General features: G+C 39.3%; 1 protein-coding gene across 17 annotated transcripts in view; it reads right to left on the reverse strand.

Annotated features, from left to right (window-relative positions):
- The window catches only part of NETO1 (neuropilin and tolloid like 1), a 93,539-nt gene that overhangs the window by 26,561 nt on the left and 46,501 nt on the right, over positions 1-20,477 (reverse strand). For 12 of the 17 annotated variants that reach the window (XR_007355248.2, XR_007355249.2, XM_075125331.1 and 9 more), the window contains exons 5-7: positions 10,201-10,242; positions 9,965-10,122; positions 2,257-2,485 (exon numbers count right to left, since the gene is read on the reverse strand). Coding sequence is in view for 15 of the 17 variants with exons in the window: in XM_075125331.1 (XP_074981432.1) it covers positions 2,257-2,485; positions 9,965-10,122; positions 10,201-10,242 (429 nt within the window). In the remaining 2 variants the exon portion in view is untranslated. The remainder of the gene's footprint in view (positions 1-2,256; positions 2,486-9,964; positions 10,123-10,200; positions 10,243-20,477) is intronic. The other 5 variants (XM_075125330.1, XM_048840125.2, XM_075125333.1 and 2 more) reach the window with 1 other exon arrangement.

A 20,477-nucleotide genomic window follows, 5' to 3' on the forward strand; every position in this document is an offset into this window, starting at 1 on the left:
CCAAATGTGACGTGCTGGCAAGACTTGTCAGCATACTCCTTAGCAGTTCGGGCTCCGTTCCCGCAGACCGAAAGGGAAGACAGAGCGCGCAGTACAAAAAACATTGAAAGATGGCGCCAAATATGGACGGAAGCTGGGATTGCTGGGATGCAAACCAATGTATCACGGGGCTTTGAGACAGGACCCAGAATGCCCAGCACCTGCCGCCCCCTTCCCACAAACCACAGCACCAGAATGGGAAGAGGTGCTCTGTGGGATAGCTGCCCATAATGCACCACTCCCAATGCTGCTGCAAGTGTCACAAATGTGGCCACGCCAGTGCGCTTGTTCCTGTCAGTGTGGACAGACTGCAGCGCTTTCCCTACTGAGCTCTCCAAAGGCTGGCTTAATCAAAGCACTCTACATCTGCAAGTGTAGCCATGTCCTCATATATCTGCTTTAACTTTGAACTCAGACACACAGCAATAATCTTCTATGTCCATAATCATCTCTGGACAACTGATGTGGTAGATGCTTCTGATGGCAGAATTTAGCCTTTAATGTGTGCTAAGATTTTAACATGTCAGTGACAGTTTAGAGGAAATTAACCAGTTAATGTGACATGGAAAAATTTTCATCTGTCCTGCCAGAATATGGTTTAACACATGATGTTTATTATAAAGCGGCTATTCACCAGCTGTTGTTGGGTATGTTTTGGTTTGGGGGGGGTGGAGGGGGTTTGGCTGAATAACGTTTACAGAACTGTTTCCAGGTTTCATGGAATACACATTTTAAATTTTCCATGGATATGATTGAATTTTGAATTTCAAAGCCTTGTAAACATATCTTTGCTCAAATCTTGGTCATAAATTGATGATCGTATGCATTACTCTTTGGGTCTTTAGAAGCAGTGAATCCTCAATGCCTATTTCTCGGTTTCTAAGGTAACAGAGAAAGATTTTTTTTTCTTTTTTCCAATCAATCAGACTTTGAATATTCAAGACTTCTCCAGACAAGGAAAAAAAGCAAAAAACAGTATAATCTCAACAGAGGATTCTCTCTATATTTTACACACGGGCTTGATTTATAGACAAGAGAAACACAAACTACCCTTAAAACTGCAATGTGAGAGAACTGTGACAAACATAGTTGCAGGTCAGTAGAGCGTCAAGAATATTTAATCAGAGTCAAACTAAGGAATTACAAAAGTGCACCTCTACAGTCTCATTGTTTCATCATAGCATACATACAGAATGCAGATGAAGAATATATCTGATGGGATTATGCACACATTCTAGTCACTGATGGCATTCTGGTAAACCAAATCTTTTTATTTGTGGAACTCTGTCTATCTGCCTACAAGTTATTGCTATTGCCTATATTTGTGTTACCTACCCCTTCCTCCCCAGGACACTTATTACTTACTTCACTGTACTGTACATCAGATGCAAGATGCATAGCACTAAAGATTATATGTTTAAATATAACAATAATCATTGTTCATAAATAAATAAACATATAGTCCTTTCCTAAAAAACAACCATGTTATTTTCATTAAACAAAAACATATGCTTTTATCACAACTGGTTTAAATTAATCATTTTTGGCAGCTGGCAGTGTTGACTGTATTTTCCTCTTACTCTGAGTGCAGGAGTTGTTGCTGTTTTTAGTCTACAGATTAAACAAGAGGTTGCCAAAAATGAATATTATTCAAATTTAGGTTTTTGTATCTTTTATAAACCATAACTTCATGTAAAGTTTCTGGATAACTTCTATGGTTACTAAAATATTAAATAAAAGAATTTAAACCATCATCCCTTACTTAACAGGATATGATGTACCTGCTTATTAATATACACACATCATCTAGTGATAAAATAATCATATTGCAGTTCTCCAGTGCCCTTCATCTTAATATCTCAAAGCACTTTGTAAACAGTCAGTGATTAGGCCTCACAGAAACCTCTGTTCAGTTTGATCACCCTCACCTTAAATAAATGGAAACTGAGGTGGACAGAGGTTAAGAGACTTGCTCGAGGCCATAGAACAATTGAGTGTTAGAACTGATATCCAGACCTTCTGCTTCCCAGTCCTGTCGTCTAACCACTGTCTCACAAATCATCACACAGTGTAACATATGAAATAAAAACCTGGCTTGTGATTTTAATAGCTTGTTAAGGAACTTCTTTCAGTTCTTACTCTGTATGAAGAAAGCGTCATTAACAGTTTATGAGATATCATTTGACATATTGAAAGATAGAGTGCTTAGAGTCTTACGTTCTTGGAAAGATGTGAAGAGCATCTGGAATCGGCTGTTTCGACTGCCTTCATCTGCCCACATGCGGATTACCCCAAGACCTGTACGCAGCATCACATCATTAGCAACAGTGCTACAAAATTTAGCTTTTAAATCCTCCACTGAGCTACTTCCATCATAGACAGCCACAAAATTCCTTTTGCATTCATTTGAATTCTGCATTTCATAGTCCAAGAATCGTAAATAGATCTACAAAAGAACAACAACAATAAAAGAACTGTATAAACCAAAACAGGAACAAGAACAATTAAACAGCACTTTTCCCTGTGGTGACAAATAGACACTTGAACTATAATCAGATCACCATCTTTTTGCTTTTAGAGGTGACAAAACACAGGCCACTTTTATTGTTTTTTCATCAATACACTAACTGAGTACTGTTTATTCTTCATCACATTTTGCCTTGTTCTAAAGTCTAGTCCAAAGGAGGTCCAAATGCTTCTTTTCTTCCCTATTCTGAGACCCCGAGCTTCCAATTTAAACTCCTAAATGTATCCCTTTTCGGAGAAGCAAGTGTGTCCTCTAATCACCCAGCCTGATGACAGGTCAGAAACTTCTTCCTGTACTGACACAATATTGCTCAATTACTCACCCAGCCAGAAGAATAATAAGGCAAATACTTGCAGCTCCCTCCAGACAGTCAATGTGTGTCATCCTTGTGACATAGCTAAGCTCCACTGACTCAGGAAGTGAGAATCGAGAAGCCATTCAGAACCCAAACATTAATCTCTTCATGTTTCCTCAAGCAGTCTGGCCACCATCTCGGTCTTTATCAACAAAGCCCTTATCATTAAGTCAACAGGGATGAAACCAACCGTATTTCAGAGAAATTAAGCTAAAACCCTATGAGTCTTTAATAAAAAAAATATTTTTTTTTTCTGAAATTTTAAGCCATCTTATCAAATGTAACTAAAATAATTATCCTGGCTAGAGAATCCAGTAAAACAGTTTATTCATTTTAAGGAAAACTTATTCTCAATTGAAATCTATATGACCTCCAATAGAGGAAGCCATATTACTGATTTGAGAGCCTTTCCTAATAAATTAAAGCAAAATCAAACATACCAGTGTTACAGAAAGTAAATCAGAGGTTAGGCAGGCACATGATATACAATTAGACCATAAAGGATAAGCAGCACACCTTAGGAAAATATTGAAGAAAGCTAAATTACAGAGAAAAAAAAATCAATCAATCTATACATCTATACATGTATTTGAACCCAATGATTGAATGTATCCCAAAGCTGCATCTTTACTTCGAAACAAAAAACAAAAATAAAACCCCATCCAACTGACGTAGTAATCAGCATTACTTCTCCCTCCAATGAACTTTCTGCACAAAAAAATCTTGACTTCAAATAGTTCTTCCTATGAAAAGACAGAAGGGGAAGAGCACAATCTCTCTATTTTTGTGGCTTTGAGAAAGTATATAAGCACAACTCCTCCCAGACAATATGGAGGAATCTAGATGTCACGACACTCATGTTTCAAATCTCCTACTGCTTAGAATGAATGGGCACTAGTGTACAGCCTGACACTTCACAGTGTATATTTCCAAATTACCTATTAAATTTTTAGATACAGCATTGAATCCATTGGTACTTTTTATCCCTGACAAGTAGTCTCTCTTTAGAGAATGCTATGAATAGGATTTGTGATAATCAAGCCAGAGCATGAAAATAGGGTTGCTTGATTTCATTATGTTCATCTAGTCCTTATTTTAATTGTGCATTATTTTTTATTTACATAGTATGTTTCACCCCAGGTTTTAAAGATGGTTTACAAACATTAATTGAAAGCCACAACACTTTTGTGAATGTTAACATTCTCATTTTACAAATGAGGAAACCGGGTCACAGAGCAGGTAAGTGACCAAAGTAACAGTGTATCAGTAGCAGAACTATGAACCAGAAATCCTGACCTCTAATCCCATTCTCTAGCTACTAGCTCAAGCTCTTTCCCAGTGGATGTACTGGAGTAGTCATACACTGATGAGCATGACTGAGAGGGTTATGTTCCAACCAAATTGCTCTAATGTGATTTTTACTCCTGAACAGTTTAGAGGATTTTATAAGAAACCATAAGTTGAAGAGACTTAAGTTGTGTTGATCTATAAAAGTGGAACATGTTGCTTTTATCCATAAACTCTTCTGTCTGCAAAATGTTATTTCATTGAGTTCTATCTACAGTACTGTACTTAGCATGTAACACACACAATTAAGAGTTGAAGTTGACAGAAGAATTATTACATTGCTCTTTTTCGTGTGTTGTCAAACTTTCCTCACCGTACTGACCTTTTTAAAGGCACATTGTCTTGGAGACCACCTCTGCTATCACTCATGAGTATATATAATTCATCCCTGGGGCATCTATAGCAATTACTTACATAGCAAAGTAGAAATTAGGAACTATGTATGTATAATAAGTGTATTTTTTAAAAGTTAATCTGTGTTTTGCTTTTACTGTCACCTCCCTTACTATCTGTTCTGTTCCTCTCTCTTTCCCCGGCTACCTTCTCCTGCACATGAATGCTGCCCAAACACTCATCCTCTTCTCCCTCTGGTCCTCAACTTCTTCATTCTCCTCCTACTTCCTCCCTCACCCCAACTACCCCAGATGTTCCTCTGTTACTGACAGCTTGTTTCTCTAGTCCCATAGGAGATTCCAGTCCTCACAGTAGCTCCTAATTCCTCTCCTCCACTTCTTAAATAGCATTAGCCCCTGATACAGACTACTTTGTATCCAGAAGTCTTTTACAAGCTCCAGGCTTCTGTTTGCTGGGAAGATTCGGTATATCTGTAGGAGGAGCTGGAAACAAGCAAGAGAGTCTCCAACAAGCACTCACCCAGATCTCTACAGGCCACCAGCAGATGACTGTGAATTCTAGGCAATTACTTTTCTTTTAAAGGGCCAGATTGTGAGTGTCTCCTGGCATTCCTATGGAGCAGGGAGAGGTAAACTGGAATATTTCCTCTTCCTTGCATTGTTGTGCAGGGCCTCTCCACAGTAGCAGCCCATATGCTCGGGGAAGCATATGCCCCTGCCAAAGCAAGACTCTGAAAAAAGGGGTGGGTGGGAAAGACAGGGTGATGCCACTTCTGTACTGATGGCTCATATGCTGTGGAGTACAGTCTGTCACATTCTACTGAATAGAGCAGATTGCTCATTCCCTGTGCGCAAAGAGAAGCACAACAGACATTGAAGCAAATCCCCGCCCCCCAGTGCTCGTCCTGCACTAGTGCAGCTCTGCATAACATCCTGCGCGAGATGGAGACGTAAATGTTTATCTTACTTTCCTATGCTCCTTAGATGGGCACTGTGGTTACAAGTTATGGTAAAGGGGGATGGCGGAATACATGGCTTTTTCTGAGGTCAGCCCCAACATCATACCGTGATCTGGCATTTGTGACAAGCAGTGTCACCCACATCCTCTCCTGGGGACTGCAACCAGTGTTTTACCAATATACCAGTTCTCGAGAAAGTGTGGAGTATGGATCTACTCTCACATGTGGATCTCTGATAGGGAACCCCAGAGGGCCTTCACCACTTCATTGAAGTTAATTACTATATTTATACCCCAACTGCACTCTCCACAAGGAAGGAGCATTTGAAAGTATGGCTGAATCTTTCATGCCAACTACTCTCCCATTCCAAAAAACACACAAATGCATTATTCTAAAAGCTGAATAATAATAGTAAGACTAGTTTAGGGGTAACAGCTTTCATTCCTGACAAAATAAATCTGGGGCAATTTTCATCACTTTTACTTAATACCATGCTCACACTATATTGTTAACACTCGGTGCAATTTATTCATCCATTCACTATAGGCATTCACTTCACACATTCCTCTTTATTTCTGCAGGCTTCTGTTTTGAAGACCTCCGGTGGTCTACCACCCTTTAACCTTATAAAACAGTAGACTATTTCTGAAAGTAGGTTAATATGAGAGCAGACAAGGAACAAACAGGATGATAATGTGGATTTTCACCTCCCCGTTGTTTGCAAACAAGCCAACAGTCTGAAGTTCATAAATAAAATATATTTGTTTCCTAGTCCCAATTCTATTTTCAGTCACAGGACTTCAGCTCTGGCATTACCTGGGAGCACAGTTTGGTATAGTAAATATAGATTTGTCAGAACTCAGCATTGATGCATTAGATTCAAATAATTAGCGTAAACCTGTGTGTCAAGCGTGCAAAAGAAAGAGAGCCGCTCCAGAACCAAAATGTAGATTTGTACATTCAAACCAAGGAAGACCTGATCCTGTCAGTTTCCATGTACTCACAACTCTCAGTGATCGTCACAGGAGTTGAGTGCATTCAGAATGTCACACAAGGAAACCAAGTCTTGATCCAAAGCGTATTGAAATCAATCAGTGCCTTTCATTTGACTTCAGTTGGGTTTGGATCAGTCCCACAATGCTTCACAAGATCAAAGACCTAATTCAGTGCATTACTAAAAATTGAATCACAATTAAAAGGACTCTGACAACTTGGTATCTGGTCAGCTAAAAAAAAAAAGAGCTAAAAGTAATCTCAGTTACTATACCACCTGCTCCTTCATGCCTCTGCTAATTTGTGTAGTTTTATCATTATATATTCCTATATTTCTCTAACCTGATGATGTGTGAAACAGCCACACAAATAGTGGAAGCTGACTAGCAAACTGATTATGCTGGAAGAAAGAGTAAAACTGACTGTGCTGTCTAATTCACAATGCTCATGATCGAAAACCCAAGTTTACTGAACTTTGGGTCAGGCTTAAAGTGATCCAACTTAAAATGAGAGCATTTTTTCTAATCTCATTTATTCTGATTTTAAGTGCTATTTGTAATGCCAGTACATAAGAGACTTTCACACAAAAGTTAACTGAGTCCTCTAAAATAAATGTAAGGCCTGTTCTAGCCCCCATTCAGGTCTTTAGGAGTTTTGCCACTGATTTCAATGTGGAATAACTGAGTTGCTAGCATTTGAAGTAAGCACTTGCACATGACCATATTCAGTATTAGGAGGTCTTTCTTATTTAACTATACCATATACTATAAAGTAGAAACATAACCACAGTATCTTCTTTTTCCACATTTATGTCAGAAAATTTCAGTGAAACCCTTTTCTTCAAACCACCAATTCCACATTATACTGGGGGGGTGGGGAGCAAAGGACCAGCACAGTTTTAGAGCATTCGTTTTTACAGAGCTTTGAGATGCCGCTGCAAATGCCAATGCTATTACCAACAAAAATGATAAAGCTTCACTGTAGCTGTGGCATATATAATTTATATCCCCTGATCTCATTGTGGTTTAAATAATTGTCTCGTCACCTTTCAGGTTTGTATTTTTATCATAATAATGAAAAACGAAATGCTGATTAAATTGTACTATTTTTTATTTAGCTTTGAAATTAACGAAAAGCTCTGACTGACTATATTAAAGGAAAAGAAAGATTGTAAACTGTGAATAATATATAACTTCAGGAAAACAGTCAGATTATAATCTCTTCATTGTGAATCACTTTTGATGAGTTCTTCTTTTTTAATCATTCACCAAAAGTTTGAGCTGACAATGTGATTGATGAGGCAGGTTAGGAAAAGCTTCAAACCACTTCCCAGAATAACTGCCTTAATACTTGTGTGCAAAAAATCAGTTCTTTATAAGGCACCAAAACAAAGCACATAATAAAGAAAGGATTTATTCAACTGCCAAGAATAATGTGTGTGAAAGAAAAGCTCCTTTCGCTCTAGATCTGACTTCAAAATCCTGTTCACCTGGACCTCTGCTGCAGCTAATTCCCCTGGTGCCTAGGTGGTGTAGGTAGGCCTATGCCACCCTCCTGTGCAGCTCCTGGAATAGGAACATATCAAGGATGAGGAGGGGTGCGTGGCTGGCGCACTTTGCATTCTGGATATTCCGAACTGTGGAACAGAACAAAGACATCTGTGCAAAGCTGTTATAAATCAGAGCAGCACTGGGCGCTGCCCTAACTTATTCTGCAGGCTATGCCAGCTCCAGAAGCAGCCCAGAATTAGGGAAGCATAAATGTTGGTTTTTTTGCTGATACACCTATCAATAACTAATTTTGCAGTATGGTGCAATAATCGTTTTCAGTCTACACATTCAACATTGGTCATAGCTCTTTATTCTAGCAGAGAATGGGAATCCCGTCTATTTAGTGGAAAGCCTGTATTTATATTGCAATTATATGAAAGTAATCTAATAAATAGGAGCTTAAAGTAGGTATTTGCAATAATCCTGTTCTATCCTTTGCCACACAACATTCCACATTTCCTTCAAACTTTCACTGAATAGAGAAATGCTGCCACAAATCTGTCATCTCATGTTATGTAACTCTCAGGCACCTTTTCCTTTTGGATACTGAATGCCAAAATGTTATAAAAGATAGGCACATTCTGTTCATTCTGCTCTGTAATAACACACAAAATGATTTATCACCCAGCTTTCTAAAGTTGGTGTGCACACAGACTCTAGTTTGCAAAGCCTGGACTCTGAGGCAGTTCTGCCGAGGGGGTAGTGCCCTCACGTCACTGGTAAAAAAACATTTTTTGAACACCAACTGCTGCGCTGCCTTTAGAAAATGTCTGTGGAAATAGGTGAGGAGCGCAAAGTTATTCCACTCCGGAAGAGAGGAGAAATGGTGTGCTATTCATCTGTAATTAATCCAAGTGTTCATTGCGGAGTAAAGCTGCAAAAATAATGTATTTTTCACTTGGTGGCTGAAATATAAAACCAAAAAAAAAAAATGTTTCTGGTCAAACCCTAACTGAAATTTTTATTACTATTTTGTTTCATTTTAATCATTTTTTAAAAATAAAACTAGCTAAATTTCAAAATGAAACATTGGCTTGAAACTAAAAGTCAAGATGTTTCATTTCAAAAACATTAAAATGAAACATTTTGACTGAAAAAAAGTCATCAAAACTATCAGTTGAATTCAATCTAAATTTCTGAATATTTTTGTTGATCTCAAACTGGGTGAAGAAACTATTTATCTGAAAAAATTTGCCCAACTTTACTGAGCTGGCCCTGGACAAATGAGACACTATAATAAAACCAAAGAAGGGAACGATTAGATTAAGGGGAAATATCCCTTTGCTATATTCTATTGGAGAAACAATGACAAAAACTTTGACAACTACGGAGGAAAAATAAGAATGGGGAGTCTATTCATCAGTGGGACACTCTCAGAAGTATAGGGCCCAGATTAAAGATATATGAATTTACCGTGGCTCTGTTTTCACTAATTTCCAGGATGACAAACAGAAGATGATACTATTGGATTTGGCAATGTTTTTTAAACATTTCATATACTGGACACATGATCTTAGTGTCAACATAAAGATGGGGAGTAAAATATGGAAAATAAAGGGATACATCACCTCACAGTTAACAAGATTTGCTGATTCTTTGAAGCTCAGAGCAAAGATGTGTTGGAGAAAATTACCCATTATGCTGCCCACATTGTTATTTATAGCAAATGAAGGTTACTGTGACAGCAAGGTGATATATCACATTCCAACACTGAAGAAAAATAATAGTTTAAAAGTTCAACACTGCAAAATTGCTAAGCAAAACTCGTGTGTACAAAAAAAATACACCATATTTGTATTCTTAAATTAAGTGCCAAATCAGTGAGTAGATGCAGGACTGACCTTGGATCGTGGTGGTGCTCGGATGTACCATTTACAGTCAACTGCCTCCATATCAGAAGCTTTTCCTTCCTTCACAATTTGCACAGATTCCACAATTCCTTCAGGTCCTCCCATCTCAAACTCACAAACTGAATAACAAAATACCACAAAAATGAAACCTGAACAGCAAGCAAAAAATAGTTTCTACAGCAGAAGGCAAAGGCCTCCGAGTTTTATGAAATATCGAGCATACCAACCTGGCAATGGTTTCAAAACTCCCAGGTCCTTAAAGTCCGGATCTTAAAAATTTAGAAAGGAGAAAATCAATATTCAATATTTTTGTTATAACATTTAGTTGAGTAGAATATTACAGGCAATTGTGGGAGAATATCTATACACTTATTTCCCAGAATTTTTTAAAGACCACAGCAACAATTGATAATGCAAAACATGTTGCCATTTTACTATTAAGCTCTTTTTATTTTCCATTATGAAAATCTGCTACGGTCATAATTGTCTTTGTCTCCATCCCTATTTCCTATTACTGAACACAAAAGATGTTTTCAGGGCAAGCACACCAGACAGCCATCCCTTTGGTGTTTTGATGCAGCAAGCTAATGCAAGTGGTTATCTTTCCAGACATTGCACACTGGATCCCCTTGCCTACTTTACAAACCCTTGCACGGCATGGTTACTATGGCTAGAGGAACTTACACTGCAGTTCATGATATCTGAATGGTCTGCAACCCCAATTGATAGTGCACTAGTTGAGCCACTGTCGTCAAAAATCATCCTCGTGGACGTTAATAACAGTACCAGTTTTCCAGGGGATACGAGTGAACAAATTTAATGAATATAATGCAGCTTGCTGTTTTAGTGCATACACACACACACACACACACACACACACAAAACTATCTTTAATTTCTGAGAAATGTTGTATCCTATTTATAGCCAAGTGCGTGACTTACGTGAAACGAGATTGGTCTCAGCTCTGTGCCCTAGTAGACAAGTGTCCACGTTATACAGATCAGCATTTCACAAGGTTTGGCACAGTCTGAAGACACTATTCAAGAGAAGCCCAGAACTGAAATGTGAAAGGGACTAAAATATTTCAAGAGAGGATGATCTCTTGAGATTAGATTAGTCATTGTTCAGGAATCACAGTGTATCACATCATCATTCTCCTTGACATGCATATTCCAGCTTCCAACAGGTTGTCTCTTTATCTTCATGAGAAAGAAAACAAGGGAAACAAAGGAGCTGGTCTTGATATTTTTGTCAAAATTCATAAAATTTGGTCTCCCCAGATTGGTGACAAATACTTATGACACATACTTTGTCACAACTTCTCCTGGACGTTTTAGAATTATGAGCCACCTTTTCCCCAGACTTCACTGGGATAGTTCAAGATATAAGCCATGATAGAGTTTGGTCCAGTGCATCTATGTATTCAATAGATTTTATTTTATTGTCTCAGAAGTAGGTCACTGTATCAAAAGCCTAAAAGCATGAAAAAAATTCTTCAGAAATATGGAAATGCTGCACAATTTCTGCAATGCCATCTCAACCTGGACTAGTCAATGCAAGGAGAAGAAGAACAAGAAAGAATGTTCAGTTTATTGAATGAGTTATGATATATTGGCTTTAAAAATTAAATCCGTAAAATCACCCTGTGACACTATGTGTCTGTACACTTTAGTGTGCATTTATGTTCTTTGCAATTATCTGTTGTTGTTTCAGAATATAGGTCTTAGTTAAATGCCCACAAACTAAAGGGACTGCAGATATATCTGAGCAGACAATCAGCATTAATTGTTAAGCAGAAGACATTTTAAAAAACAACCCTAAATTTAATTAAATAAACTAGTTAATGAATTTAGATGCCAATACCTATAACTGAAAGCAAGACATTTATATAACTGGAATCTATTTAATTTAACTACAAACTCAAATTAACATCCAAACCACAGAATCCTACATACAATGCAGCCATTCAGTTTTCTCTAACAGCTGGTTTAAACCTTCATGGGCTGGATTCTCAGGTCTGCTGAGGCAACTTTAAGGCCATTTTGTGTTGCTTACGTGGTGCACGGTGCCAGGAGAAAGGCAGTAGAGAGTTCTTCCTGTACCAGTTAACTCTTGAGTGGTAGAAGTGGCTCTGTCACCTGCTGCTCCAGATGCCCCGTCACAACGTAAGGGGGGGGAGGGGGCGAGATGATGTAGGTGGGAGAGGGCCTGACAAAAATGAACTCTGCTGCACAAATCCTTGTAGGCATAAGTTACGGCTGCCCCAAAGCACAAACATCTCGCTTCAGGGCTGAGATGCTCTGAATCACAGAGCCACAACAATGTCCCCATAGCCCCTATCTCAGATGGAGTGGAGACTCAGGCCCAAGCTGTTTTATTCATTTTAATCTACAAGGGGGGGGGGGATTTAGAATATTCATAATAAGATTTAAATAAGTTGGGGCAGTACAAGTGCAAGGCCTCATCAATTTCTTGTCTTCAATTAGCAACAGAGAGCACCATCATACCCACACATACACCCTCCTTGAAGGTTGCCACAGCTTCTCCGAGAAGGAGGGTCATTCTGGTCATGTGTTATGTTTGCTGAGGATAGGGGGCAGGCCCTTCAAGGCCTCTCTTGCCCCCTCCCCAGGGTCTCTGGACAGTTCCAGAGACTTTTACAGAGGGGGAAAGAGGCAGGAATGTGGCAAGTGGTGATAGCTTCCTAAGAACAAAGTATTGAATGAAGGAATAGAAAATATATTCTGACGAACTAGGAAACAAAGGTTTCAATCTATAAGCCCTTGACAGAAGCAGAATTGGAAGAATTCTTGTACTTTGAATAAAAATCTAGTGAAGATTTCCAAGCTGGAAGAAATTTTTTTGTTTCCTTTTTTTTCCAAACTGAACTTCTGAAGTGGAAGACAATAGCACAGATCTAAATGCACCAAGATAAAGTGGGACACATCTGCTGTAGTTTCTTGATGTAAAACTCACTTCACATCCTATTTCACTAGATGACCTTCACCTGTGTAACTTGTTCTTTCTTTCAAGTGGCTTGTAGATTTTAAGGCCAGAAGGGACCATAAGGATCATCTAGCCTGATCTGCTGCATAACACAGGCCCAGTATTTTCACTTAGTAATTCTTGTATCAAGCCCAATCAGAGCCAGAATACAGGCTCACTTGTTCCAAGAGGATTTTAATTAACTCATGTGGAAGTTCCTTGGGCTTGATTTTCAGAGGTGCTGGAGACCTCTATCTCCCATTGACGTCTACTGGGGATGTGGCTGCTCAGGACTTTTGAAAACCTGTCCTTCTGAAGCTTTTCTGTAGGAAAATAATGAGGTTTGATTTTGAGACTAAAGAAAAACTAGGGTGCCCAGATGCTACTCCACATAGGCTCCATAAAATATAAATATTGGATACACAAATACATAATAAATAAATAAAGCAACAACCTAGAATAGAAGTTATACATTATAGATGAGGCTGAATTTGAACCATGTTCAAACAGTTTGTTATTTGAATAACACATAGCTAGTAGATTTGTTTGTTTTTGAAATAATATAATGCTAAATGGTTTATTTTAGAAGACTGCTGTTTATGATTTTAAAAAACAGATGGTGCATGTTTTATTATTAGTTCTGCTCAGTCATAGTAAAGCAGAGCAGAACCTTTGTTAAGTTATTTATAAACTGAGTGGCTAAATCTTCTGATTGGTGACAAACATCCTGTTGCTAGCAGCTGGAGGAAACAATGGGCAAATCCAGGAGGATCTACAAGGCAGCAAAACAGGATAGGATAGAGGAACCTCTAAGGGAAATTGGAGTGCATCAGAAAGTCTCTGGAGGGAATCTCTAGAAGGGGCAGATGCCTTGCAATCTCTATAAAGATAGCATGGAGAAAAGCATGAAGAATTTCCATGGGAGGGTGCAGGAATGCATTTGAATCTATAAATGGAAAGTTTTGTAGCATATTTGGTTTGCTTTTAAAAAGATCATATTGAGTATTTACAGGAACAACAAAGGTCTCTGAAAGGAATGAGAGATGTCAAGGCACCTTTAAAGTGGATGGTGTTGCAGCCCATTTCACAATTAATGGAATTCCTAAAAATCAAATACATATAAAACTCACTGGAAAGATTCTGAGAAGCAGAAGTACAGCAAAGGCTTCTTATGAGAGAGTAAAGGAGTGCATTGGGATGTTTAGAGTGGGTTGCAGGAAAACAGGAAAGATGTGGGAGTTCACCAGGATCCATAAAGAGAGGGCAGGGGTTATCTATGGCATTTGTAAAAATGGATGACATCTCTTACATAAGGGGAGTATGAGAGCACTGGGGATCTCAATAGGAGACAGGGGAAGAGAACATTAAAGGTGTTTCCATGGGCAGGAGCTTATCAAAGATCACTATAGTGGGCATGTCAGTAAATTCTTCAAAAAGTAAATCAACATCATCATTTTTTCCAGGCAGTTTAAGCAAATAGCCGTGCAGCTATATAGCCCCACACAAGCACACCCATTAGCTCATTGAAGGTCACTGCAGCCTGGCCAATAACTAAACTACCTAGTTAATGTTTTGGTCAGACAATTTACGAAGTAATGCCTGATTCACTTTTTCTTACTCATAACAAAATTAATCTGGGGCCAAATCCTGTGTGGTGCTGAGCGTTTTCAACTGGCACTGACTTCAGTGGATGTCAAGCACCCTCAGCACTTCACAAGAGTGTTATAAATGCGCAACTTCACACAGTTTCAAACTTCACATACTTATACCAAGAAGACATGATGGACAACGCTGTTATTTACTTATTATTTAAACATATATGTAGCAAATTGTGCAACAAAAATGTACAATTACTATAACGTTGCAATATGTAAGCAAAACAAACTCTCCAAAACATGTTCAAAATAATTCTGCACCAATTCAACATTCTGGAAAAAAAAGTACAAAATATGCCCAATATTACTTCTCAATGGACACACAACACAGATTCCATAATGCCTACTGTAGATATTTCTCTATTGTGCTGAACTAAAACCAAAGTTTCACATAACACACACCACTTCAAAGGAGACATCACTCATGACAACAAGCAACATAATACCAGATTCCATGTTGCATACACATTTGGAAAACAAGCATATTTCACATTGCAGCACAGATGTCACAGACTTTCCAAATTCAAAAACAAACATTTGGCATATATTCTGGAATTTGTGTAACTGAATGCTTTATGTTAATGTAGGATGTATTTGGAATATGTGTTGGGAGAAAGTAGAAACTATTTTGCAACTGCATTGTGGAATGTATCTTGCTTTTATTTCTACATTCTTTCCAATAAGAAAGCAACACAACTGGCTTCTTAAATGCTTGGAAACTATGAAATTTAAATACAAGGAGTGTTAGCAATAAGCCAGGCCAATGGCTTGGAGTTAGAAGGGTGTAGTCGTACATGAGATTGTGTTGCTCAGACATCTTATAAAATACCTGGTTCATCATCTCTTATTTGTAAAACTCTAGGGACAAGTGTCCTTAACTCCCATTGACTTCAGTGTGAACAGTTTGGTTCTGTTCACGTAGTGACTAGCGCCCTTCTGATAATCAGGGTATGGAAGACAGCTTCCTGCTTATCTTATGTGGTTGGGGAGGAGGGCGCTAAACACAGATGAATGGTCTGGTTAATATGAAATTGAGAAGCTACTTTAGGTAGAAACTTAGAGTGTGGTCATAATGAGACCTTGTCCTTGAAGAACACTGTGATGGCTACCAAGAAAGCAGTTTTCATAAACAGATGCTGCAATTCACACACATCTAATGGCTCAAAAGGATGTTTCATAAGGCAACTAAGAATAAGATTCAAATCCCATATTGGAATAGGTTCTCTAATCTGTGGGAAAAAGATTATCAATCCTCAGAGTAATCTTGATATTGTGGGGGGGAGTAAAAACAGAAAAGCCATCAATAAGATCAGGAAAGGCTGTTATGGCTGCCAAGTGAACCTGATAGCAGACCTGAATTTTTTTTTAATTTCAGCAGATAGTTTAGGATGGTGGGAAGAGAAGAATGAACAGGAGAAATCTGTCAACTGGTACACCAAAGTTGATATCTCCTTCACTTCGGAAGATGAGTATGTCTCAGACCCTTTGCTGTTTAACACAACCTGTTGCACCTCTATTGAACAGGAAGTGTCAGTCATCAATTTGCAGAACTTCCAGATTAGCGTGAAGTGTCTGTCTGGCATGCTGAAGCAACAAATGGCAAATGACTGGAAGTTTCATTGGTGGATGAGAACAATTCACATGAGGTGGGGATATAAACTTGTCTCAACCAAGTTGGTGCAATTAAAATGACCTTGGCTTTGTCCAGCTTGATCTCATACTTTCAGGAGTAATGGAATTGGTGGATATGTGTAAAGAAGACCATTTGTCCATAAAATAAGGAGGCATCCCCCAATAACTGAGTGTCCCATCTTGAGAAATAAATGCACTGTGTGTTGATGGCAGTGGCAAAGAGGTCCACTTTGGGAAACCCCTCTGATTGAAATATGTTGCTGAAGATCCATGAGTCCAACTCACATTTGAAATTCTATTAGAAATGTCAGCTGAGGTAGTTGGCCATGTTACAAGGAGGTAGCAAGTACAGATGAAGATCTGGTTGGCTATACACCAATTCCAGAGAATTTTATTGCCTTAGCACAAAGCAAGAAGGAGCAAGTGCTGCCCTGGCAATTGATGCAAAACATGCCGGCCACATTGTCTCTCATGACCTTGATGGACTTGGCTCTGATCAGTGGGAGGAAATGAGTGAAAGCATTTTGGACTGATCTCAGTTCTAAAAGACTGCTGTGAAGATAAAGCTCTTGTGGAGATCATTTGTCCTAGATAGTGTGTGACCCTAGATGTGCAGTGCATCCTAATAGGTATGTGTTCAAAATTATAATGATGGTAGGAGGAGCCATAATGAAAGGGACTACCACACAAACCTTGGAGAGGTCTTTCACCAGTTGAGTGAGTCCAGAACCTGACAGGGAAAGTTGCTAGTCCAGATTGGGATTTTTGGTTGATAAATTGAAGCTGTAACTAAAGCAGCACTGAAGATGTAACCTGTCATGTTGGGTTATGAAGGTACAAGCTGCCATAGGACTGAATAGTTGGAGACAATTTCTTGCTAAGGTTTGAGGACTTATCTGAATCCTTGAAATTGAATTTTTTAGGAGCATGAATCTGTCACACGATCCAGTGAAACTCCTATCAAATCTATCTGGTGTACTGGTGTCAAAGCTGACTTTTCAAGATGGAGTCAAATATCTAAACTGTGGAACAAAGACCTTGTAATTTGTATTGCCAATAGGACCTCTTAGTAAGATTGACTCCTAAGTAGCCAGTTGTTGAGATAAGAGAAGACTATTATCCCTAGTTGACCTAGGTGGGCAGCTACAACTGCCGTGATCTTTGAGAATACCCTTGGGGCAGAGAAGAGGCCAAAAGGGAGCACACAATACTAGAATGGTCGACTATAAAATGAAGAAACTTTATGAGAGGAGTGAATCACAACATGAAAATATGCATCCTGAAGGTTGAGATGTGCAAACAAACCCTGGAATCCAGAAAGGGAAACATAGCTGCAAGAGTCACCATCCTGAATTTCTGCTGTTCCACATAATTGTTTAGATGACTAAGATCTAATATTGGTCTCCATTCCCCATTCTTTTTTGGGGAACAGAAAGTACTTGGAATAGAAACCCTACCCCTGTACTGGGCTGGAACTGGTTCTATGACTCCTAAGTGTAGAAGAGAGGCAACTTCCTGTGTCAGCAACTGATCATGAGATGGGTTCCTGAAAAAGGATGAGGGGGGTGGCAAGGAGGGATGGAAGTGAAATGGATGGAATAACCAGATGTTATGACTGTCAAAACCCATTTATCAGATGTTATTCTCTCGCATGCAGGTTGGAAATGGGAAAGATGGTATCCAAAGAAGGGGAAGGAAAGTGGAATGGTGCAGCAATAGATTCCTGGAGAGTGGATGGTTTGGACTCTTGACCAAGTCATCAAAACTAGCATTTAGATGACGTGGATGGCTGAGATGAAGTAGTCGTTACAGAAGCTGACTTCCTTTTTTTTTTCTTTTTTTTAATATTGTGGTCTCTTAGATGATAGTTTAGTTGGTCTACAGAAACTAGAGGAATGAGCTAGGTGAGATCTCTATGCTGTTTGAGACCTGCTAAATTCTTTTATTTGCATAAAATAGGTGTATAAATCCTGAGGCATTTAAACATGGGCCTCAAATACTTCAAAATATGAAGAAAGTGGTCCATAGAATCCCAAAACAATTGGGATCATCAGAGTATTCTGCACCTCCCTAGGGAAGCTGGACAACTAGAGTCAGGATGCTTTCTGCATCATTGCCATAGTGGAAGTGGACTAGGCTGCAGTATTGGCTTCATCTAAGGAGGCCTGCACAGATATCCTTGCTAAGATTTGCCCTTCATTTTTGATTACCTTATTGTTGACATCACTCCTCTGACAAAAGTTCACTGAAGATGTTGAATTTATTCTAATTTAGATCATCGTATTCGTACATAAGCACTTGTTTGCTATTCTGAATTGCATCATTGCAGAACAGTGACTCTTGTGACCAAAGTGATCAAGTTGCTTTTGGTCTTTTGCTGTAAGGGGTAGATGTTGTGTTATGCATCCACTGTGTTTATTAACCACTTCTACAACCAGAGAATTTGGTGTCACGTGTTAAAAAAAAAATCTCAGATTCCTTGGCCAGAACATAATGTTTTTTGTCGGCACATTTACAAGTTGGAGGTACCACAGCTGGAGTCTTCCAGATAGTTTTAGCAGGCTCTGGTACAGCTTCATTTACAGGAAGGGCCACATGTGCAGAAGCTGAAGTATGTAAAATCTCAGGAGCTAATGATGACCGTCCTGGACCTCCTCCAGAGGAATCTGAAGCATATCACTGATGCCCTTCATCAGCTCCTGGAATTCTCTAAAGTTGTCTACTATGGAAAGTTGTCGAGGCATTACAGCCTCATCTGACAATGATGGAGAAATATCTGTGTGAGGAGCTGCATCCTTTTCAGTTCTTCCCTCTTACTCCTCAAAGTGCACCTCCACTGGTTCTTGTAGGTGAGGTGGGAGTGAAGTATGAGGAGAATGGGTCTGCCTATGATCCCTGCAACAATGACTGGGGGCCCTTAGAAATTGCTGACACTATATGGCCCAGAAGTCCCAAAAGGCTTCTGGGGGGCTCACCCAGAAAAGGAGGTGGCATCCACTGCTGGTCATACCATATAGACAGAAAATGAGGTTGTCTTCCCTACATTCTCTCAGAATACGTATGAGGGTGATCTCCCACAACATAGACAAGAAATCCCTGAACCAAAATCTGTGAGTCTGAGGAGTCTTCCTCAACATATTCCAGGGGAGGTGATCACTATTCACCCTGGATGGTTGAAATCGATGAAGTAGTGGGTCTGAATGAAAAACGTGGAGGTGATGACTCAGAAGTCCTTGGTGCAGAAAGGTGTTTGAGTATCAGTAAATAATGGAGACTCTCAGCTCCTTCAGCACAAGATTTTTTGAATACTAAATTCCTCCTATACCAATGGTGCACAGACAGGAGTTGAATGTGATTCTGTGGACTCTGACTTTGGTACTGACACAGGTACCTGTGTGGAATGCTTTGAAGCTACGGGCACCGAATGCTTCCAACCAGAATCAGACTCCAATATAGAAGTCTGGGGTACTGACATAGATACTTAGGTATGCATGGTGTAGTTCTCTTTGAGGTATAGTGCATGCTTTTATGGGCATGAGAACTCAAAGTAGAAGTGGTCCTCGGTACCAAATCTCACTTTGTAGAAACACGGCTCATAGAAGTAGCTTTAAATGGCTTCCCAGTTCCAGAATGACTTGGACCCTCAATAGTACTTCCTTGGACCTGAGGTTTCTGGAGCTTTCTTTGGAGTTGGTGACCGAGGCTCCTGTACCTTCTTTCCAGTACCTATCCACTTTTGTGGGGCTCTCAGTACCAGAGACACAGATGAAGCCACATCCCCTAAGGCTTTTGGTGACCAAGGCTCTGAAGTAAATAAAATACTAAGTACAGAGTTCCTTGAGGCGCTCAGTGAGCCAGAGGTAGAAAGGACACTAAATGTGCTCAGTGGCCATGGTACAGGAGGGTTTTCGGAGCCTGGGTCAGAAGCTGGTCATATGGCTTGCTCCATCATCAAGAACCTTATCTCCCTAGTTTTACAAGATCTGCTCTTGAATGAGGAACAGATCTTACACTTAGGTGCTATATGCATGTCTCACAAACTTCGGAGACGGCAAGAATGTCCTTCACTCACTTGTCCTCCTCCTCCCAGCAGGAAAGACAATGTTTAAATCCTGAGGATCCCAGCTTACCCCAGAGAGTAAAAGCCCAGAATAACCCCCTTAAACAGAGAAGAACAATCAAAAGGAAAACACCAACAACAAACTCCATCTATCGCAACTAAACTAAGCTAA

Source organism: Caretta caretta, chromosome 2, assembly GCF_965140235.1.
Source record: "Caretta caretta isolate rCarCar2 chromosome 2, rCarCar1.hap1, whole genome shotgun sequence".
Classification (NCBI taxonomy): Eukaryota; Metazoa; Chordata; order Testudines; family Cheloniidae; genus Caretta; species Caretta caretta.